Source organism: Carex rostrata, chromosome 32, assembly GCF_964058835.1.
Source record: "Carex rostrata chromosome 32, lpCarRost1.2, whole genome shotgun sequence".
Classification (NCBI taxonomy): Eukaryota; Viridiplantae; Streptophyta; class Magnoliopsida; order Poales; family Cyperaceae; genus Carex; species Carex rostrata.
In genome coordinates, this window is record NC_135949.1 from 1,135,993 (window position 1) to 1,160,818 (window position 24,826).

At 33.8% G+C, this 24,826-nt stretch overlaps 2 protein-coding genes across 2 annotated transcripts; both read right to left on the reverse strand.

Annotated features, from left to right (window-relative positions):
• Positions 1–842: 842 nt before the first annotated feature.
• LOC144548033 (bZIP transcription factor ABI5 homolog) lies at positions 843–5,401 on the reverse strand. The gene is made up of 5 exons (XM_078296719.1): positions 5,377–5,401; positions 2,711–3,336; positions 1,180–1,251; positions 1,066–1,095; positions 843–949 (listed from the first exon to the last, which is right to left on the reverse strand). The coding sequence occupies exons 1-5, from the start codon at positions 5,399–5,401 to the stop codon at positions 863–865; spliced, it is 840 nt and encodes a 279-aa protein (XP_078152845.1). The 3' UTR covers positions 843–862.
• A 9,835-nt stretch (positions 5,402–15,236) lies between these two features.
• On the reverse strand, positions 15,237–17,635 carry LOC144547759 (protein FAR1-RELATED SEQUENCE 1-like). Its single transcript, XM_078296456.1, has 2 exons — positions 17,444–17,635; positions 15,237–16,991 (listed from the first exon to the last, which is right to left on the reverse strand). Exons 1-2 carry the CDS (start codon positions 17,633–17,635, stop codon positions 15,237–15,239), a joined length of 1,947 nt encoding a protein of 648 aa, XP_078152582.1.
• Between the last annotated feature and the right edge of the window lie 7,191 nt (positions 17,636–24,826).

The window sequence follows — 24,826 nt, forward strand, 5'->3', positions numbered from 1 at the left end:
CATCCAATATGTATAATATAAAACACAGTATAAGCATGCACATCAAAGTTTGTTGAACTCATCGCTTCCGCGAAAAATAATATCATTTATATTACGACCAACATAAAATTTGTAGACATCTAACTCAATTGATCATCTACTTACAACCATAAAGAAAGTAAAAAAAATTGGAAAATCAGAAAGCATTTCTCAAAACTGTACAAAAGAAGCATTTTCTCATTGCCTAAACATATTTTTAAGTACAGTAAACAGTATAAAAAAGAAGACAACAAACTGTACAAAAGAAGCATTTCTCAGAACTTACAAGGTTGAGAGAGGAGACAGAACACCAGAGTTTTTTGTTTGCTTCTCGGAGGGAAAAACGAAAGATGAGAAGCAATGATAGGATGATCATGATGCATCGGACTTGCCTAATTTTGACGTGAAATATAAAATGTCATTGTTAAACTGATCTATGATGAAGTTGTGATTTATGTATGTACAGCCAATTAACTGGGAAATTAAACATGGTAGGACCAAATGAAAAAAAAAAAAAAAAAACATACATATTATTGCGCTCTTCATAATGATAGAAAAGTTCTAAGCACCATGAAGATAAAATTAAAAACCATCCATCTATTGTTTTCAGAAAAGATCCAAATTCACCACTATTGTTTTCACCAAAAAAAAAAAAAATTCATACACAGTACGAACACTAGAAATTAACAAGTACTCACTCTACTGTAATGCAACTATAAGATTAACCTATTTATTACCATAATAAACCACTAGAATTAATAAAACATCAAACGAACAGCAACAGTAGAGTCCAAGAGCCTTACAAGAAAAAAAAGATTATGAGCTTTCTTTGCCTGTTTGAAAATCACCAAGTGCAAGTGAAGCTACGCCTGAGGGATCCTTTTGCCTTCTGTGCATGCACATATGCCTGCTCTGTTATGGCTTCGAGTAACTGCATTTTACAGTACCACAAGTTTCAATTTCAACAAAATATGTTTGCATAATGTCAGTACTGTTGCTAACAACATAAAACAAAACAATAAGAATAGGCAGAGTAAATGATAGTACCATCTGACGCTTTAGCTCCATAACCTTCTTCTGCATGTCAAAGCAGATTACTTTGTTAGCACAAAGAAAGATGGAAAATTAAAAAAGCAGATAAATTGAAAAAAATTTCATAACCTCCTCTTCTTTGAGGCGCTCATTCTCTTCTTTCAAGAGAGTCAGCTCTGCTTCAAGCTCGACAGTGTATGCCTTCATCAAGACAAATTACATCAATTAGCTCTAGCTTAATGACAGACAAAAAGGGAAGCTAGCTAAGAGTTATCTATATATTTTTCTTTTTTGGAGAATTGCTAACTAAGAAGTAAATACATACCATCCGGTACAACTGGAAGCTAATCAATTCCATAGAATGAGGTGAACATACTAACATGATGAGCAGGTTTACTGGTCAAGTATATGCATAGTAACTTAATTAGCTGATGAATTTAATTTGATTTCATTGTAGTACTGGAAAGACAAGATAATATCTATTTATACCTAACAGAATTCTTATGCATTTACTTCAAAATAACTCGGAAATATACAAATCATCAATGTATTAATGGTATGCAGGAATCATGTTGTAACAGAATGAATATAACCTGGCAATTATCTTTAGTTGGCAATTCGATCAACGGTTGGAGTTCTATAATGTAAACTGATATATTAGAAACTATACATAGGGTAAGAATATGCATGTACCAAGGTGAGATTATTGTTGAAACACAGCCTCCGATACATATCTGTCCTTGAATCAAGAAGGTTTACGGGTGCAATATGCCCCAAGAAGCAAACTAAACCAACAATGAGTCTTAAACACTGAAGGCCAAAGGTTAATTAATATATCGGTCAAGTATGCTAATTGTAAACTCCATGGAACATGAACAACATTCACACAAATTAGACAGTCACTAATTAAAGCATCACAATTGACATACACAGTGCATATATAAGTGCATGCTAATATATAATGAACCACATTTAATGAATCAGATTAGAAAAAAAAAAATGGTCTGTCCTAGTGCGGCATTTAATGCAACAAAAATGCGTACGTTACTATTAAAGATATTTGACTTTGTACATCTCTTTATTAGTTCAATAGGAAACCAGGGGCGTGCAAGCCGCCCAGCTTCCAGTTTACGCCCATAAAAACAGTGCGCAATGCATGCAATTAGCCGCAGTTACAGACAAATGAGATTTACCGGTTGAAAAAAGAAAGACAATTAAATTTTGCACCTTTGCTAATAACTTTGGTAGTGTGCATAACTTCATATCCTTAGAAGTTTAATAGTTTGAAAGAAACCTTGGCCAAAAAGGGTTCAAACAACTCTTGAATGAAACAGTATCATTGATACATTGATATGTGTCATAATTCACATGTACAATGGAAGTATAGGGTATAATATTGGAACCATTTAAGCTAATTAAACTGTCACGAGAGCAAATTTCAAATATTTCTATCTCCGTGTAGATAATTTTAATGACAATGTAGAGGCCATCAAGAAAAAGCCGAAGCTAATGATAGTTGCTTTTCTTAGCTTTGCTTGGAACCATTTGTACAGTTTGGTCTTTCATCATCCCATTCATAATTCATTGCACCGTGCATGATAATATCCAGCAATTCACAATAATAAAAATTGTAAAAAAAATAATAATAAAGTAAAATAACCTGTTTCCTGGCGCGGGAGCGGGCGGCAGATTCACGGTTTTTTATCATGCGACGCTGCCTCCTCTGAACTCCCTTTTCAACAACAAACCCCTCTTCTCCCATCCCTACTGCACCTGCCGACCTCTTCCTCCCATCCCCCCTATCATAGCCTCCTGTTACATCATCCCCCATCCCGTCAGGTGTCCCGGGACTCCCTACTGGCCCCACCATCATCCCATGCATCATCCCCCCATTCATGTTCATATTCATATTCACATTGGCCCCTCCCATCATTGGGGCCCCATACATCTCTGCTCCAATTGGGTACATCGCCGTCATCTGTCCGAATTGCGGTGGTGCCACTCTTACACTGACAGTGGGTTCACGCACGACCCCAGCCTTGATAAGAAAATCCTCAAGGGTCATTTCCCCAAAGGTTGGCTGTCTGCCACTTGAATCTCCATTTACTGCCTGCTGGTGGGTCCCACGTGAGGTGAGTGGCCCTCCTCCCTGTGCCCGGTGTATTTCAGTCCACACCTCCTCCACTGTCTTCCTGCTTAAAGGTGGCGGGGCGGTGAGGAAGCCCTGCCTCTGTAAAGTCGGAACAACACCTCCGTTCGAGTGATTTGTGTTTCCAGTGCAAAAACCTGAACTCAGTTGATATAATAGGTGAGAAGTCTGGTAAACATATATCGCGTCTAACAGAGGTTTTGGAGAGAAATGGAATTGGTAATCTGAATCTGATTCCGGATAGTTTGTTTTTTTTTAAAGATGATTGCTTGAAAATGCTTTATGATGTCTGGCATTGGATAAATCCCTTTTACACTGCTATGAGTGCATCTTTTTTTTGTGTGTGTGTGTGTGGATTGGGGACGGGGTACAAGTTCAATTGTTCAAACCTGTTTGATATTAATATATGGGATGCTTGATCAAATTCAGTGTCGGAATTAATTTGCTAAATTGATGCCATCATCTTGCACTTATATGCCTCTAGCAGCTAATTTTTCCGACTTTTCTATTATTCTCTCTTTGTTTTCATTATGAGAAGATGAAGTTTGTTGCAAGTGTTGGCTTTAATTTGAAAACTCAAAATTTTAATTTTATGATTGCACAATTTTATGATGAGTTTGTGCGGCTGAGGATGGCTGAGATCATTGTTAATGTAAAAATCCAGATCCAAACCAAGCACTGTCAGCACTCTTTGGCACTATATACAATATTTTTTGTTCCATATGTATAGTTTTTACAAATTTCTAAAATCATATCTAATATGATTTATACAACTTTTATATTGTGGTTCATCCAATATTATATGCATATACACTGTTTTAGTTTTGTTTTCTTCGCATTATATATCAACAACTTGTTCAGTTTTTCCTGCAATATCTCAGTCGGCACCAGGGGCAAATATCAGTGTATTTGAAGGTGGCTAAGCCACCTTTATAATTTTAAAATTTTAGTTATATATATTAATAATTAATTGTTTACTTGTAGTCTAGTAGTTAGAACTTTAACTTGTAGTTAAGAGGTCTTGGATTTAAATCTCACTCAGTAAATTATGCATTTTAATTTTCAACCTTCTCTGTCAGAGTTTTCTAATTCCACTCCTGGTCGGCACTGCCGAAGAAAAGTGATATTTTCTGCTAGTTAATAAATAAAATTTTTGTGCAGGGGCTGCTGAGGCAGAATTCACATCCTCTCAAATACCTGATAAGGGATCTTTTACAATTAATAGATATGTACCGTTCTTTTTAACTTGGCACAAATCTCAAAGCCCAATAATACAACCCCCTATACTAATCTGCCTGAGAGGATACGAATCCATTAAGGCAACCCTCGTAGCTTCAAGGCTGCTAAGTTAGTTCATAAGAATTTTATTTCGATCTAATCAATTTATTAAATTTATTATTATGTTGCTATAAATGTAATGGCCGGTCTTTTAACTTATTTCAAATATGTAGAATGCTAAAGGCTGTGAAATTTTTGTTTATATCAACAAAAAGTTCTAACTTCTCAGGTCTAACCTAGATTTGACCTTAATTTCAAAGTTAATTAAATTTTGAAATTAAAAAAAAAATTCTATACATTATACTGAAATAAATTATCTTGCTGAATGTTAAACAATGGACAACAATTAAATGATAAGAAAATAAGTCATGTATAGATTTTTAAGAGTTGGGCTAAAATAAACCATTCGACCTGCACTCTAATCATACTCTATATTCTTATCTTCGTTTGCAATGTCCGAACCGTTTAACATGATCTTCATATTAAAATGTGTTTGGAGATGAAATTTTATATTTGTTAGAACATTTTTACTATTCTTTTTGTATAAGTACAAAATCACTGTATTCAAATAATTATGGCCAATTCAAAACAGTGATTTTTGTTCCTATCTGGAAAAACGTAAAAAAGTTTCAAAAATAATAGAGTTTGGTCACTAAGCACATTTTAATATGGAGATCATATCGAGCAGTTCGAATCGACTGTATTTACTTTGAAAATGGAAATAGAAACGTACAGCCTGATTGGAGCACAAAACTAATGATGCATTTTAATCCTACTCGATTTTCAATTCTTTAAAATTAATTCTGATACAAAAGAAGTACATTCCTTGGTGTTTGATATTGACTGAATAAATTGAAAAAAATTACCTAAAATAAATACATTTTTATTTCATGCATTACATATAATGACAGATGATGTCGTCATATTTTCCATTTTAAACTTGGTTTTTTTTTTTTTTTCCTGTTTAATTTAGCTGAAGTATCTACCGAAATTAATATTACTGGCGTCGTTCCTTTTCTTTCTGAAAGAAAGGATGGGAAGTGAGAACCAACAAGTATCCTCTCTATTACTGTAAAATATTCTCTTCACTTTTACGGTTTAAGATTAACTCCCAGCTGCTTTGGAATTCGGACTATTGTAAGGACAATATTACTAGGTTTTGAGATTCGTGCCAAGCAGTGGCGGAACATAGTGTTGTTGAGGGGGTGCTAAGCCACCCTTTCATTTTTTTTTTTTAATCATGTATATAGAATTTTATGTAAATATTATATTTTTGTACATGGCAGCCCCCTCTATGTATTATTACAAACTTATAGGGTCTAAAAATAAAATTTAAGGAACAACTTTTTGACTTTTTTTACCATTTGCAATCTTGACTTCTAGATTTGCGTACCATCAATATTAAAAAATATATAACTTCTTGGCTTCTTGCTAGAATTAGGAAAGTTAACCGTATAAAGAAAATAAAAGAAAGAAATTGAGCAATTGAGCATTGAATGCTTGAAAGATAGGAATCGAGCAATTGAATATCTCTTCGGCTCTTCCAATTCACCAAAACAGAAAACAAATTAATCAATTTTTGAAGAGGGGCGAAATCCAACGGCATATGAAAAATATTCAGAAAACAAAAACAAAGTTAAAGAAGATCTATGAAATTTAATTTTAATTGAGGTTTGTATTTTTTTTTACTTTTAAAATTATTATTTATTGTAATTTTGAGATAAAAAATAATAATTTATTTTTTAATATATAATTTGTACACATATGAGATTATTGCTGAATTTGATTTTTTAGGAAATCATAGGTCGAAATTTAAATAATATATGAATTTCATATTTTTAATTTAGTTTTGATAGACATAGTATTTTGTTGATGCTAGTTATTTATTGTATCTTTTTTATGAACTCAAATAGTGAAAGATTTTGTGTTATAATTTTTTTTTTTTTTAAATGATGTTTAGCCTCCCCTATATCCAAATTCTAGTTCCGCCCCTGGTGCCAAGTTTAAAAGAACGGTCCATATCCAATAATTGTAAAAGATTCTCTGTTACAGTACCGGAGAGGATGTGAATTCCTAGCCCAGAGCTATATTATCAAAATAGAGCCACTTACAAGTTACAACTATGAGTTTACCAACAAAAGGAAAAAATAGTATCACCCCATACTAAAATCCCTGATGAGAGTATCCATATAAAGACTAAGGATCCTTAGCTAGGTACTGAACATATTCAAATTTTGGCTATGCAATATCAAGGCTTCAGTCACATCATTGGATGGATGTCTCAAACACAAAAATAAGGCATAAATTTGAAACCAGTGGCTTTCATGTTCTTAATTAATTTTAATCGTTTAACCTTCTTTCTCTTTAATTAGAGACGGAGTCAAACTTTTAAATTATAGAAATTAAATGTGAATAAAAGTTAATCATATAAATTTTGTATATAAATAAAGATCAATTTTACAATTCATAAGATTTTGTTCTAAATTATATAAAAAATCATGTATGAGTACAAAATTTTTAAAAATAAATGAAGATCAATTGACTCCATTCTTTGAATGTGTCTCCGCCTCGTTCTTCAATTCGACTTTTGCGATTTTTAAAGTCCAAACAATCGATCCAAACCGCTCAACATGATATCTATATTAAGATATGCATGGAGATCAAATTTTATATTTTTTTTACTATTTATTAAGTATTTTACAAAACTGTTGTTTTTCAGTGGTCCAGAATTGTCTAAAAAGAGCAGTTTTGTAAAATACTTGATAAATAGTAAAAAAAAAAGAATGTAAAATTTGATCTCCAAGCACATCTTAATATATAGATCATGTTGAACGGTTTGGATCAACTGTTTTGACTTTGAAAATCACAAAATGGAATTGTTGTAAGATGTTGTAACTTTCAAAATGTTGTAAGTGGATCCCTCCTCCAGTATTATATAGTCAAAGGCCATGTAAAAAAATAATAATATATTTTGAATTTTTTACATATGTATTGTTGTTCAGGTTAGATAATTAGTAAAGAGTAAGGGTACGGTGCTATGGGTTGCATAGAGGGCCTCTATGCAACTGCTTAATATTTAAGTTTTTAAAATCCTAACCGTAGATCCGAACCGTTCAACATGATCTCCATATGAATATGTACTTGCAAACCAAATTTTATATTTTTTAGACAGATAGAAAATTATTTGATTTAAAAAATTCTACACCATTCAGATATTTAATTTTCTACCTATCTAAAAAATAGTAAAAAAATTCTAAAAAATGTAAAATTTGGTTTGCAAGTACATATTCATATGGAGATCATGTTGAACAGTTCGGATCGACCGTTAGAATTTTGAAAACTCGAATATTGAGCTGTTGCATAGAGGCCCTTATGCAACCCATAGCACCGTAGCCTTACTCATTAGTAAATATCAAACTTCTATGCCGTCCAATAATAAAGAACGGTCCTGATTTAATCATTGGAATAGTTATGGGTAGTGTCCTTATTCTCTGAGGTAACATAATATTTCTGTTCAGATCCGGCCCGAGATAATGTACATGTTCCTTTAATAGTCGTGCGTAATAATAATCAGACAGCTGTGATCTAAACATAAATATTATGTTACCTCAGAGCATATGAGTTCATTGATAGGCCTTCCAATTTTTTCATTGATAGGCCTTGCAATTTTTTTTTAATATCAAAGCTGTTTTATTCTCGAAAATATTATACGTGTATGATGCAATGATTCAAATATTGTGACCTTAGATACCGTGGCATGTTTGGACTTCTAAAAGAAAAATATATATTAAGAATTGGATGCATGCTACAATTAATTTTATTTTCATATTTTGCAAGGATTTGACTATAAATATGTATATTTTTCAAATTAAGTTTTTGTCCGATAGTAATTTCCGACTTGAGATCAGAGACAGATTCAGACTTTCAAACTATGAGGTTCAAAATATATATAAACCAAGAGGAGGGTTCAAATGCACCCAAATTTGTCTGCTCCCAATTGCTCCCGATCATCAGCCGAACATCTTAAATTAGATGCACGATCCAGATTGCCTCCGCTATACAAAATTAATTTCATTTCTGGACGCTCTCCATTCATTTCATGTTCTCTGTCATCTCCAGTGAAAGACGCGAACCAAACTCACCATCTCCACTTCTTCGTTTCGATCTCCCCCCACCTCTGATTCCCCAACGCCCGATCCCCGCCTCCTGCTTCCTCTCCGCCCCGAACAATGGATGCATCCCCCCTCTCGCTTCCTCTCTGTTATCAATGGACGCATCAATGCCGGATCCCCTCCCCCATCTCGCTTTCCAATGAACAGTCCAGATCACCTCCCGCTTCCTCTCCGCCTCGACCATTCAGGGCTTCGGAACCCTTCTCGCTTTAGGGTTTGTGACAATCTCCTCTCTCTGTCTCTTCGGCGACTCGATTATTTGAGGTAAGATTGACATACTCATTTTGTTAGTGGTACTATACTGTCAAACGGAGAGACTGACAAATTTTGTTATCAGTATTGGCCAAATTTTTAAAGGGTCCCTAGTCTCGTGCCTGTTGTTTGTACATTACATAATCCGGTGGTTACCATTTGATCGAGCAATCTATAATGAAAAATCAGGGAATTGAATCCCTCTTGTTAACATTTTTTTGAATATTTTCATATGTTATTTGCAAATGACACAATCTATTCGTTTATAATTGTAGCAACGAAGATGTAAACTTCATCAGATCCCTTTTTTGGCTTAAAGTTTTTAGCATTTTTTTTAAATTTAATATAGTGGTGTATGGACAAAGCATCCGTATTTGCTACTGATCAAGAGTTCTTTAACATCTTGAATCATGTGAGCTTGTTAAATTTATTTATCTTGTAAATTATCCGCTTTAACTGCAATTATTTCTCTAAAAATATTTACTGTCTTGTCACGTGTGTCAGGTAAAAGGCATGAAGAGTTCGAAGGCATTTGGCAAAGCTCTTCCTATTATTCACAATGACTCAAACATAGAGAAGAAATCAAGGAAAAAGGAATTAGTCAAAGGCCTATGTAATCGTTAGGATAAATAGATGAATGCTTGTAATTATGAAATATTGTAATGTTGTACTTTGCTTCTTAGTGAAATCATGTCATTTCGGGTGATTGATGAAATATTTTGCTTCTTAGTTTGATTTTATTTATTTTTCTTGCGTGAAGGCAATTTCATATTACTAAATGGTTTCAATTTTCATTTCACTACAGCATAATGGATTTTCTGCGACCGGTCTCAGCGACCGGGGCTAACGCCGGTCTCAGAAAGTTTATTTTCTCCCCAAAAAAAAATACAGCGGAAATCAGAGGCGACGATGAACTTTTTGCGACCACCTTCTGCGACCGGCGCCATCGCCGGTCGCTGAAAGTTTTGGGGAAAAAAAAATAAAGGCGCGCGCGCCATCTCTTCTCCGCAGAACCCTAGTCGACGCTGTCTGTCTCGCGCCAGCCAGAGGTCTCGGCCACCGGAGATCGTCGCTGCCGGCCTGTGCCTAAACCCTAAACTACCTTTTCTGTCCCATTCGCCAGCCTCTCTCCCCTCTCTCCCATCTTGTTGATTCTCTGTCCCATTCGGTTCCTCTTTGCGAAACGCCAAAATCGAGCAGCCGGTGGTGACCGTCGCCTCCACCTGCGCGAAGAAGAAGGCTCGCCGTTGCTGCGCCTGTGCCACACTGCCTGTGCCATCTCTACTGTTGCAAGGTAATTTTAATTTTGAACGCAATGTGAGCCTTTTGATCGGTTCTCAAGTTCTGATTCAGTGTTATTTTGAGCGTAATTTAGACATTAATCAGTTATTACTGCCTGTGCCAGACTGTTCTGATTTAGGGTATTTGATTTTGGATTATATTTGATAAAATTTGGTCATGCAAATGCTACTGGATTGAGTGCTGTTCTTCTTTTTGCTTGCCATAATTCTAGTTCAACTCTATTCATCCTTTTTGTGTATCCTTCAATTATTGTGCGTCCCAAAAGCATGTATTAAGCACAGGCCCTTATAATTGTCTTATTTATGCTTATAAGCATTACACGGGGCTAAATTGTATTGTAAAATGGAAAAACAAATCAATGTGTGTCAAGGGGAATTTGAGCTAGTCTCGACACCTATCATGTGAAAATATATCTATTAGGTTTCAACTATAATGTAAAATTCTAACTATTAGGTTACACATTATTTACAAAGAAGGGTTAAGCATTCTTGGCATATGTTCGATTCGATTCGATTTTTTGGCATACTTGAGAAATTCTGAAATTCTGACCCTAATAGATATATTATTTTAAGATGTGAATATGAATCACATATTCCTATAAGATGTGAATATGAATCACGTGGCTTCCATTTGTTTTTTATGTTGCGTTCAAATAAAAAAATTAAAGCTGCAACTACCTAGTTTATTTTGAGATTTTTAAATGACCAACTGCATTTCTGGTTACAAAGGTGTCAAGCAGCAAGAGTACGACTTCGATTTGTTTGTGATCGGTGCTGGAAGCGGTGGCATTCGTGCTTCAAGGACTTCTGCTGGCTTTGGAGCAAAGGTTTCTGTTTTTCATCTCCCTTCCCTAGTATTTCTGCTCAAGGTGTTAAATCAAACTCTTTTTAATTCTTAGAATTTGATTTTGTTGTGATTCCGAAATAGGTGGCTATTTGTGAGCTTCCTTTCCATCCTATTAGCTCGGAGGTCATCAGCGGAGTTGGTGGGACGTAAGTTCTATTTTCTCTTAACTTGTTGTTGTTCAAAATTGTACCTCATGCTACTTGTTTCACTTACCATAAAACAAAGTGTTTGTATCTATTTTCTCTTAACTTGTTAAGTTCAATTATTATGGTCCAGGGAATGTTTGGTAGTTGTATTGGTTGAGGCTGTGCTGGAATAAGGCCAGACAGCTATTCTCATTCTATAATGGAATCAATTTAATGAGTTGGTCAAATCCCTGCCCAATCTACACTATTTGTTCTGATTTGCTGGATTTATTATTTGTAAATCCTTACAGCACTGGAATGTAATTCTCTTGAGTTACATCAAAATCCTTACAGCACTGGTAATTGTTAAATGTTATACCAGTACCAGTACCACTGGAATCGTCTTTCCAACTCCCCAAGCCCGAATCAGAAAACAAACATTTTACTTATATTTTGTTGATGTATTAAGTATAATTTAACATGTACTGTAGCAAGTTTTGATTTTTGTTTGTTGCTATCTCATAGGAAAATAAGGAAAGAGGCTCAAAGAGAGGTACGGAGAAACTAATTAATTTTTATATCAGGCTAATATTTTTATATTTGTTTCTTTTTCAATTCGCATGAGTGAAACTAATTAATTTTTATCATCTCAACTTTAGATATGGCACCGAGTCGAAAAGGGAAGGGAAAGGCACCGGCAGAAGAGGAAGGAGAGGCTAGTCAGAAAAATGGTCGCGGTCCAAATGCTTATATTGCGCCGGCGGGAGATCCGACTTTGCGACCAGTGCTTCGGATAGGGGGTTACAAGTAATATTCATTTTTTGTTTATTTTGTAATTATGCATTAATTGTAGTGGTTGTAATAATTATTCCTATTTGCAGGACTTTTGATGCAGGGCATCCGGAGAAGACAAAGCAAGTCGCGAAAGTTATTTCGCAGACAGTACGTCAGAATTATCCTGGCCCGTACTACAGATACACGGATTTCCCCAAGGATAATAAGGATGTTATCCAGGAAGAGTTTTTAGTAAGTAAATCTTTCTGAAACAAAACCTCTAATAATTACTTCTTCTTTTTTTGAAGCTAACAAACAATATTAATTCTTAACTATACATTGCAGAAGCACTACCAGTTTCATCCGGATATACCTTTGACAGATGCATGGAGTGTATTTAGAAAGATAGCTGATGTACGGCTTCAGGATATGCTGAATAAATGCAAGGCGACAGCAAAAAAGTCGTACGGAGAGTCAATGCTCGAGTGGAAAGAGCGTGGGGCTGCTCCTCGCCCCTACGACGCCTGGATCCAGCCAGCGTACTGGCCCGGACTCGTCGATCACTGGTGCAGCGACGCTTTTGTGAGTCGGAGCCAGCGGAATGCAGAAAATAGGGCCAATGTTGAAGGTGCAGGGGCTTCGACAGGCTCTGTGAACATGCTTGTTCACAAACAGCGCTTCGTAAGTTGTTTTTCATTAAATTAATATATTTTCATTCTTATTGAATAAAATCGAACTAACCTTGATAATCTTTTTTTAAATGAAATTGTCTTTCAAATTCTTAACAGGAGCAAACACAAGGGCGCGAACCCAGATGGAGCGATGAGCTGTTTCAGCCTACCCATATGAACAAGCAGACGGGGGAATACGTTAGTACTAAGGCTAAAAATGCACAGGTAATAGTACTTTCAAATCGTTGTATAAAATATCATGGTTCATATTGTACGTAACATTATTGTTATATTTTACAAAATTTGCAGCTAAAATATGAGAAAGCTATGAAGGACAAGTATGGAGAGGATAAAGAGAAATGGCCCAGATATGACGGCGATCTCTGGTTCACTACGGGCGTTGATGATCAGAATGCCCACGGCGATAACTATGGTCTCGGTGCTCTAGGTAAAATAAACATTCTTTGAAATTTGAAATTTATTTTTAGTTTTGTCAGATAATTCTAATTGTCTTACTTTTCATGTTTCAGGCACTTCGAGAGGCATGTTTCGCTCTGGTGGGTCTAGCAGTGCTCGGTCGCACTCGTCACAGTCATATTCTTCTATGCCGCCATCGACGCATCTCACAGAAGAAGATGTTGAGAGGATATCTTCCCGGTTACTTGATAAGATGGAGGCTCGCATCGAGGCTCAGGTGGAGGCTCGGTTGGAGGCTCGGTTCAGAGCTTCTTCGGTACGAAATTTGATATTTCAGTATGTTTTTTTAATTGTGAACTCTAAATCCTAAATCATAATTACCTAAAACACTTTCTTAAAACCTCACAGGGAGGTTCGGGTACGCAGCCGGCCTCGATGCCCGCTCAGGATGATGAGGATGATGACGAGGGGCATTACTCAAATGTCGCTGGCGATGGTACTGCTTAGGTCTTTTTATATATTTATATCTTGTTAGATGATACTGTTTATTGTTTATGGTATTGTTTACTGCTTGAGTTATTCGGATATTTATGTTTGATGAGATGATATACAGTTTCTTGATTTTTATGTTATATGCGATGTTTCTGTTGTATGCAATTGTTATGTTGTTTTTGTATCGATTTTTATGTTCATGTTATGATGTATGTTATATGCGATGTTTCTGTTGTATGCGATTGTTACGATGTTTCTGTCGGTACGTGTAGTACCAATTAATTAAATGGTGCAAATATAAATAACAAAAACAAATATCAAAAACCTAAAATAAGGTATCTGCGACCGTTTTTAGTTTCAGCGACCGTTTTCTGTCATCGCAGAAACTTTTTCATGACGTCAGCAAGAAAAACAGCGACGAAAAAAAATGGTCGCAGAAAAATTATCAGCGACCGGCTGACGTCTTTCAGCGACCGTTGACGTCAGCAGAAAAGTAACTGCGACGATGCTTACAGCGACCGGGCTTTCAGCGACCGTAATACTATATCAGCGACCGTTTTCCCTATCTGAGACCGGCGACCCAACTTTCTGCGACCGGAATTCCGGTCGCAGAAAGTCCTTTCTGCCGTAGTGTTTTAATTTGTATGTGTCAATGAAGACCATACACACTTTTAGCTGAAATTTTCATTTTCATTTAATTCCAACCTAAATATAGAGACCGTAAAGCATGTTTAACACACTAATTCATATTCAATTCTTTGAAAGACTTGATACCAGTACCATAGGTAACAAGAGCTGATCAGTTCAACCTTATTCCTATGATATAATTCATATGTCAGGGTATATATATGCATATTTGGGTTTTTAATTAAGTTGAAATTATGATTTTGTACAGGACAATCCTAGGTACCAATCTGGTATAGTACCAGTTTTTATAACTTTCAGGATCTAAACTTTGGAAAATCACCAGAAATTGTAAAAAAATTAAAAAAATGTGAAATTTATTTCTGCTTGTTCATCGTGATGTCCTTTATCAACCTATAAAACAGTTTTGTCAAATTCATCTCCTAGATTCCTTTTTAATTTTTGTTTGTAAATGTTGTCAGTTCTGAGTTTTTTGTGTTCCAGCTTTTTATATTTTTTAAAAGCTGAACTTTGAGACTCCACTAAAAATTGTAGAAAATTCCAAAAAATGTGAAACTTGTTTCTATATATCCATGAGGATATTCTTTTTCAGTGGGTAAAATAGTTTTGCAAAACTCACCCTCTAGCTATGTGTTTATTTTTATTTTGCAAGGAGGTTCAGTTCTGAGTTTTTTTCTGTACCAGTTGGTACACTACTTGATATACTTGGTCTTGCTATTATATTTTTAGCTGAACTCATGAGACTTTATCTGAGGTTATAAAAACAAATTTGCAAGAAGGTCCTTTAGTTTCTTTTATTTGCATTTTTTTACAAAACAATAGAAAGATGTATACCAAGGCTTATAAAAATTATTGACAAAACTGAACCCAACAACAAGTATAATTAAAGCTTGCAAAAGTCACGCAACATAAAACACAAGTATAAGAAATCACATTACATTCAACTTCAATTTAGAATAAAAAACTGAAAACGACATAAACTAAACCTAACAGCAAACAAATAACAAAAGTACCCTTTCTATATTAAAAGTATCATTTCCATTACTATACCAACAATACCCTTCTATGACTCTTCAGTTGGTGCATCCTCCATAGCATCATCATGTTTTCTTCGCTCACAAGTTGAAGAATAGTGGCCATATTGACCACAGTTTTTGCATTGCCGTTTTGCCTTTTTTGAATTTTCCATAGTTACCTCAAAGCCTCTTTTGATGCGTCCATTCTTCGAAAAATTGGCATCTTGCTTTTTGCGTCCTTTTGTTTTCGTAATTGGCGGATTGTTAAGTGAGGGGAGTTCAATGCCACTTTCAACACGGCCAACGATTACTGCACCTTCATTTCCTTCTTGGTTTTGCTCTAAGATGGAAACCCTTTTAAGTATCCCATTTAAGCCATCCATTATGATGTCAAATGCATTGGTGCTCATGTGCATATGTGATCTTAATTGGCTCATCATATCATTAAGTTGTAAATCACGAACCATTGAATCTTTGTCTCCTATCTTCTTTAAAATAGGAATGGAGATTCCCTCTCCCACCTTCTTTGTCCACCGTGGTAAGATATATTTTGAAGGAATTTTTGCAACATTTTTTTTATTGAATATTGCTAATATATGGCGGCATAATATACCTTTGAATTCAAATAAATGACACTCACAAGAAGCATCCCAGACCTCAACATCCACAGTTACAACAAACGCCTCATTAGGATTGTGAAAATATGATACCTTGTACTTGCTTGAGGTTCCAATTTTCTCTAACTTATCTGTTCTCATCGTGAGACCATCTGTAAGCTCTTCTAGGAACTCCTTGAACATGTTTCTTGTGTATACATCAGCTGCTTCTTTTTCAAGTGGAGATTTGGATTTCAAAATTGGATTTTTGTATATGGAAGCAAACCGCTCCACATGCTCTGCCCTATAGCGATGCTCAAGAGCATGCTCGTACTTGATCACAAATTCTCTCAAGGTGGTGCCTTTATTAAGAAATGAATCAAAAAAAGAGTGTATGCTCTCACATCTTTGGGTGGTATTCATACCGGCATAAAATATGGTACGGTTGTAAACGGGAATCCATTTTTGCCGAATATCAAATAAGTTATTCAACCACTTATCCTCTGTAAGCTTGTAATCTTCCATTATCTTCTTCCATGCATTATCAAATTGCTCGGTAGTGATCGAATTATACAAACAATTCTTCATATCTTCTTCCAGATTCTTCCTCCTAAGATCTCTTCTATGATTCCAACAATTTCTTTGTGAAACATTTATACTCGCATCACAATTAACAATATCTGCCACTCTACCAATAGGAAGATCCGTTTCGCTAAATTTCTCCACTAGGTTTTTGGCCACATATGGCATCCCTCCCGGTTGTTTTAAGTGGATCCGACTAGCCGGACTAACCAAAAGATGGTTGTGCTTCATGTTAATGCATCCTACCTTCCATACACCATTCTTATTTAACACACTGATATTCACCGGACAACCACTTCTACGAGTTGAGGTTCTTCTACTCGTTTTTTCTTGATCCAAACCAAGTATATGATTCGATTTTTTCGGTTCACAAAATCCAGCACATGAGCACACATACTGACGCCTACGAATTCTATCTGTATGTGGAAATTTCACGGTCCTCCTTATCCGTACCGTATATCCCTCTGAAATAGCGAACTTTTGATAAAAACTTTCAAATTCTTCAAGCGACGCAAACTTCATGCCTTTCCATAGGGCAAGATCATTACCACTCATCTTATTTGCATTATCTCCGCGAGAAAAATCTGCCTCTATCTCGATCTCATCATCCATTGAATCATCGTCCTAACATAAAACAATGTTTAATGAGAACTTGTATGACATAATATTGTAACATGAAAAATATTATGAACTATAGGTAAATTAAAGCAGGTTGTTTCTTGAACAGTAGGTAAAGCAGTCCAATAAATTCAAATTTTAAGCATGTTGATTCTTTAAGATCAATTCATAATAAACAAAGTCAGACTTAACAACCAATTAGTGCAATTTTAATAATTTAAAATCTGACAACATAAAATCTTAGTCAAAATCTGAAATGAGCTTATGCATGTAAAATATTAAGAACAATATCTGACAAGATTAAGCAAATTGATCAATACTTGAATTCTGTTACTACTGAATCAATACGATGAGTTTCAAAGCCTATTAATCAAGGAAGGAACAATATCTGACAAGATTAAGCAACTTGATCAATACTTGAATTCTGTTACTTCTGAAAATTTAAAGAAACAGCTTACGTCAGTTGCTTCAAATGGTGGAGATGAAGGCTCGATGGAGAATGGAGACATGATCAGTTCGTTGGATGGCCTGGCGGAGAGAGCAAGTGAAGCATCAAGCAGAGAAAGAGAACATGGCACATCATCATGAGTAGGAGAAGCAGAAAAAGGAGAAACAACAATTTCTTTATCGTGAGAAGGAGAAGCGGACATGGAGACCGACTTTGTCCACTTTGGTAATCAGAGGGGTGATTGGTAATCGAAGGAGGTGGGGAGAAGGGCGAAACAGAGAAGGTGAAGAGACGCTCTTTCCTTCACTGGAGGGGTCGTTCTTTTCTTTCCTTCACTGGAGAGATTTGGGTGCATCAAAAGCGCGCTAGAAAAGGAAATGTAAAGTTTATTTCTATTTTAATCTGAATCGTGCATCTAATTTAAGATGTTCGGCTGATGATCGGGAGCAATTGGGAGCAGACAAATTTGGGTGCATTTGAACCCTCTGGTAATTCATAATGCAGTAGCAATGTTTATTTTTTACAATGAGTGGAGACATTATAATTTGGCTATCAATGAAATGTTAAGATTTAAGAAAAACAAAAATATGAATTCCAAGCACAAAGATCAAAGTGGTATGACAATGACCTTGATATTACCAGTTTATTTTTTGTGATTTCAAACTCAAAAAGTCGATTTGAAGTGCTCAATATGTGCTCCATATCACCTAATTTTATATTTTTAATATTAAGGCCATGGTCATATCACTATGGATTAGATATTGATTAGATGCTCTGATTACTTAATTATTAAGATCTTGTAATTGGTGACTAGACATCGATCGTACAATCTAAAATAATATTATATATACATTCTTGTTAATTTCCACACATGAAAATAATTCTAAAATAAAGTTCGACGTACATGTTATTCCAATTTCATATAATTTGACGATCTTCTCTATATTATATGGGCATCAGATATTTAAAGAAAAAAAAAACTAGAATGCTGTTAAAAAAGTGTCCTAGTTGTTTTAAATGATCGAACATTACAAAAGAATAAAGTAGTTTATACAAAACCTGTATGGTTTTTTACATGTGAAGAAATTTTGGCATGTGTTCTTTATTTTTATTTATAATGTACAACATATATAAAAGTGATGGCGGTTTGGGTACATGAAAAATCTGGGCTTAATTTAATTTTAAAAAATATATTTGTGATGGAAATTATATTAATGAAATCTATACAATTATTAATTATATTATAACATGTTTATTGCTTAATTAAATGATTTTGACACATTATATTATATAGCATTACAAGCATGTTACATGTATGACTCACATCTTCTATATATGAACATGAAACATGAATTCTTGTTTCGTGAGTTAATGAAGACACACGGAAATATGTCGTTCGTTGGTCGATCAGAACTGTTTAAATTAAAGAGCATTGTATTTATTGTCTTGCACCCAGGTTTGATCAAATTTTATTTTTATTTATCCATCCATCTAGTTGATCGAAATTTAGAGCATCCACTAGTGGAAAAACAGGAATCAGGATCGGTTATATGGGACAACCGATCCTAATAAGTATCTGGATCGGTTTATTTAAAAAAAACGATCTTAAAAACTATTCAGATCGGGTTTTATTGTCAACCGATCCTGATTTATGAACTATCAGGATCGGTTTTTTGTTAGAACTGATCCTGATACTATCAGGATCAGTTATTCTAAATAACCGATCTTAATAATTGAATTATCAGTGTCGGTTGTTTATAAAACCCGATCCTGATAGTATCAGGATCGGTTCTAACAAAAAACCGATCCTGATAATTGAAATATCTCAAATAAATCTTATTAATTGAAATATATCAGAAAATAGCATCTGGATCGGGTCTATACATAATAACCGATCCAGATAACTTAAATACATCTAACAAATTAAAATATATCAGAAAATAGCATCTGGATCGGTTCTGTACATAATAACCGATCTTGATAGTATCTGGATCGGTTTTATTGCTAAAAACCGATCCAGATAACTTAAATACATCTAACAAATTAAAATATATCAGAAAATAACATCTGAATCGGTTATGTACATAAAAACCGATCCTGATAGTATCTGGATCGGTTTTTAGCAATAAAACCGATCCAGATACTATCAGGATCGGTTTTATTGCTAAAAACCGATCTTGATAATTTTTTAATTTTTTTTTTTGTTAAATCGTGATGCGAATTTAAAGGAGATTTACTCCTTTGAACTTACGAACAAATTGAAATCAACCTAAAAAAGTCAAATTAAATTGATGGAAAACTCCAATCGCTGAAATCTGATTTCAAGAACTAAATAATAAGAACTTACCCTCGACCCGTTGAAGATTTTCATAAATTCACGAAGGAGAAGAAGAACGCCACAAAGGTTGATGTTCCTATGATAAGTTCAAAGTACAGTCTAAAACGGTAAAGATAAAACCTCTCTCAAATTTATAAAATTCGCTAACTGTATATTATAATAGAGGAAACAATATTTATAATCTGCTGCTGAAATTGAAAGAAAATAAACATAGAATTACAAAACTTAACCAGCAAATTTGCTGTCCAAAATTAAAAGGAAAGAAACTTAAAATCAGAAAACTTAACTAGTAAAACTGGAAAGAAATATAAAAACCGAAATTAAAATCAGAAAACTTAAATACATCTAACAAATTAAAATATATCAGAAAATAGCATCTGGATCGGTTATGTACATAAAAACCGATCCTGATAGTATCTGGATCGGTTTTATTGCTAAAAACTGATCCAGATAAATTAAATACATCTAACAAATTAAAATATATCAGAAAATAGCATCTGGATCGGTTATGTACATAAAAACCGATCCTGATAGTATCTGGATCGGTTTTTAGCAATAAAACCGATCCAGATACTATCAGGATCGGTTTTATTGCTAAAAACCGATCTTGATACTTTTTTTTTTTTTTTTTTTTTTTTTTTTTTTTTTCCTAGAACCAACTTTGAAAAAAAAAAAAATAGTATTAGAATCAGTTATTTCAAATAACCAATTCTAATACTATTTTTTTTTTGTTTGCAGAACCAACTTTGTGTGGTGCGCTGTATGTAGTCTAAAATCTCTGTTCGGATTGAAAGCAAATTGGCACAGTGACAGCTTGAAAATTGAGATATCAAATTTCATTTTATAATTAGTTTTTTTTTCAATATTTTTCAATATTTGTGTTTGTAATTTTAATATTGAGAAGTATATATAATTAGGCATTTGTGTTATATGTAATTAGTGTGGTGATTAATATAATATATAAATGGTTGTTGTATATGGCATATGGTTCAATTATAAAATTTTTTTGATGAAAATTAATGTAATTTATATTATTAAAATTTATGTGATAATATAATTAGTTATTTGACATTGATATTTCATTTTGAAGTCATTTTGACTATTGAATTTTTTTATACAATCATGCATGATGCATCATTGACTTGTGCCATATAATAATATACATAGGAGTTGAACCCTTGTTGTGTGGGGTTGTGAAGGAACGAATACGAATATTAGCATTTGGTCGATCAGAACCGTTAAAATAAAAGAATGTCATATTAATTTCACCATTATAAAATTTGATACAATTCGGGATTCCTGTACTAGTTCATCAAAGCAAAACAATATAGCAACATCGCACGGCCGTAAATAATTTACGTTGGATCAAAACTTACAGTTGTCGGGCCTTCGGCACTTTTACGTTATTAATGTTCCATGTTATATCTTGATCATTTTAAAAATTATTACATGTCATTTAATTACAGACCCACCGTTGGATGATCATGCAGAAATGAACGGTCTGCATTCCATTTAACAATTTGATGCCATTAATAATAATAAAATTGTACAAAATTGATCATAGTAGAGTTGATTTGGCCATACAAACACAAATAAATAAATTTTATATTTTTCACATTTTTCTTAATATTTATCTGTGTACATGCATTACCAAACAGAAAAGAAAATAAATGGTAGCCGTTTGATGGTTGATAGACCATCAATATGAGTGGGGTTTACCGCAGTGATCTTTCTTATATATAGTATCAGGATCGGTTTTTTATAAAAAACCGATCTTGATACTATTTTTTTTTTCAAAGTTGGTTCTGCAGCAAAAAAAAAAAAAAAAATACTATTAGGGTTGGTTTTTTATAAAAAACCGATTCTAATAGTATCATGATCGGTTTTTTATAAAAAACCGACCCTGATTTTTTTTTTTTTTTTTTTTTTTTTTTTTTTTTTTGCAGAACCCATTTTGAAAAAAAAAATTATCAAGATCGGTTTTTATATAAAAAACCGATCCTAATAGTATCAGGATCGGTTTTTTTATAAAAAACCGATCCTGATACTATTTTTTTCAAAGTTGGTCCCGCCAAAAAAAATTAGTATCAGGATCGGTTTTTTATAAAAAACCGATCCTGATACTATTAGGATCGGTTTTTTATAAACAACCGATCCTAATGATAACTCCCTATATAACCTGCTTAGGGTTCTTCTTATTTTCATTTCGCCCCTCTCATTTTCAACTTAGCGTCTCTCTCTCTGTCTCCGTCTCTCCCTCTGTACTCTTTGTGTCTCTCTCTCTGTCTCCGTCTCTCCCTCTCCTCCGTGTCTCTCTCTCTCTTTCTCTCCGTCTCTTCCTCTCAAAGCCGAGCCTCTCGCAACTTCGGCTCAATTGTGTAAGTTTTTAATTTTTTTTATTGTTTCAAAAATTAATTAATGGTGTTTGTATATTGTTTTACAATTTTGAGGACATCTCGCTCAAGTTACTTAATCATCTGGCCGATCAACTATCATGGTATTAGCTTTATCTAATTTTCTCATTATTATACTTTTAAAACACATTTTTTTGTATTTTTTATTGGAAAATGTTTTTCCATCTAATTGTTACCTTTGTTTTTGTTTTTAGGGTCTTTTTTAATCTCAAGTGATGTGATTGCAAAAGAGGTAATTATTGATTTTTTTATTGTTGTGCTTTACATTAATTGCATAAATGTGTATATTGCATAAATGTGTGTTAATTGAAGAAATAGCCCAATTAGTCACTTGTATGTTTGTTAATTAATTTTTTTTTGGATTTAAATTTCTTGTTATAATATGTAATGCTTCACAAAACTTTGTATGAAGTACATGAATTTTTTGTAATAGTTTAAGATGTGTATGATAATTAATTTAGAATGTGTATATGACATTTAATTGATTATTGCTTCTTACTGTGCAAAAAAAAAAAATTTAGGATGCTGGCCAGCAATATATATATGGAAGCTGGTCAAATAAATAAAAATATTTTTTTTAGCTTCAATAAAACATCAGGATCGGTTTTATATAAAAACCGATCTTGCTAGTACGTATCTGGATCGGTTTTTATTGAAAAACCGATCTAGATATGTAATTTTAAAAAAAAAATCGAAAATACTATTAAGAACGGTTTTTATATAAAAACCGATCTTGATAGTACGTATCTGGATCGGTTTTTATATAAAAACCGATCTTGATATGTAATTTTTAATTAAAAAAAGTCGAAAAAACTATCAAGATCGGTTTTTATATAAAAACCGATCCAGATACGTACTATCAAGATCGGTTTTTATATAAAAACCGATCTTGATATGTAATTTTTAATTAAAAAAAAATTCGAAAAAACTATCAAGATCGGTTTTTATATAAAAACCGATCTTGATAGTACGTATCTGGATCGGTTGTTATGTAATTTTTTTTTAAAAAAAATCGAAAATACTATCAAGATCGGTTTTTATCTAATAACCGATCTTGATAGTACGTATCGGGATCGGTTCTTAGTCAAAAACCGATCTAGATAACAACTATTAAGATCGGTTTTGTTAAAAAACCGATCCTAATAGTTTCTTTTTGGATCGGTTCTTTAAAAAATATAAAACCGATCCTGATAGTATCAGTATCGCCTTCAACAGGATCGGTTGGATTCCGATACTGATATGTGTATATAACCGATCCTGATTCCATATTTTCCACTAGTGATCGTATGGCTATAAACACTTCATTTGGATCAAAGCTTATACATAATAATTTTTTTGAATCTTTATGTTAGTTACGTTCAATGTTCTCCTTTGATCAGTTTAAAACAGATTTGCAATTATTTCATTGTACATTGACCATTGATTTTCCTTGTGAAAACGAATGGTCCAAAAATGTTTCAAAAATATGAAGGGGTATATAATGATTAAAGTCTATAAAAATGACATATATAAGTATTATATAGTCAAAGACCATGTAAAAAAATGATGATATATTTTGAATTTTTTACATATGTATTGCAGGTTAGATAATTAGTAAATATCAAACTTCTATGACGTCCAATAAATAAAGAACGGTCCTGATTTAATCATTAGAATAGTTATGGGTAGTGTCCTTATTCTCTGAGGTAACATAATATTTCTGTTCAGATCCGGCCCGAGATAATGTACATGTTCCTTTAATAGTCATGCGTAATAATAATTAGACAGCTGCAATCTAAATAGAAATATTATGTTACCTCAGAGCATATGAGTTCAGGGATAGGCCTTCCAATTTTTTCCTATTCCCACTGCCTCCAATTTTTTTTCCATCTTCCCTCCCGAATTCCATCTCTCGCTAATTGCCTCCTCCCCTCATATTCTCTCTCCAGTGATCTCTCATTTGAAAGTAGAATTTGCGTCCATCTCACCTATAGTTTTAGTTTCGCTAATTACCCGACACATTGTTGGATATATTGGATCGGAGTAGATGAAGAAAGAAGGTTTTCTCCTCTAGATGTGTAGGGAGAAGAAAGAAAGAAGAATATTAAAATGGAGAGAGAAGAAAGGAAATGAGTATTAAATGCCACATCAGCCAAATAAAAGGTAAATGTGGTTCATTTTTCACCTTTTTTCAGCTCAATTCTCAATTCCAGCCTCTCCCTGGAATTAAGAATAGAGGAACAGTCCTCTATTCTGACCCTCTATTCCAGCTCATTTAATTTCTGTTCGGCAGAAATAGAAGCTTAATTCCATTCAATTCCACTATTCTAGTGGTGCCGAACAGGCCCTTTAAGAATAAAAACAATGCATGCAAAAAATAAAATAATAAAAGAGTAAATATACCATTTGATTTAAATGAGAACACCACATCTTTTGAAAACATTAATTTACATGATGTAATCTCAACATACATTATTATAATTAACACACTGATACAAAGAGCACACTATACATAAAGAATAAGGGATACAATACATGCGCGTACACACACAAACACACACACAAGACAAGTCGAACTGAATCAAACCAAGAGATTAAATGGAGCATTTCAATCATCATCATCATTAATAACAAAATGGAAATTAGGAAGCTGGTTGGGTTT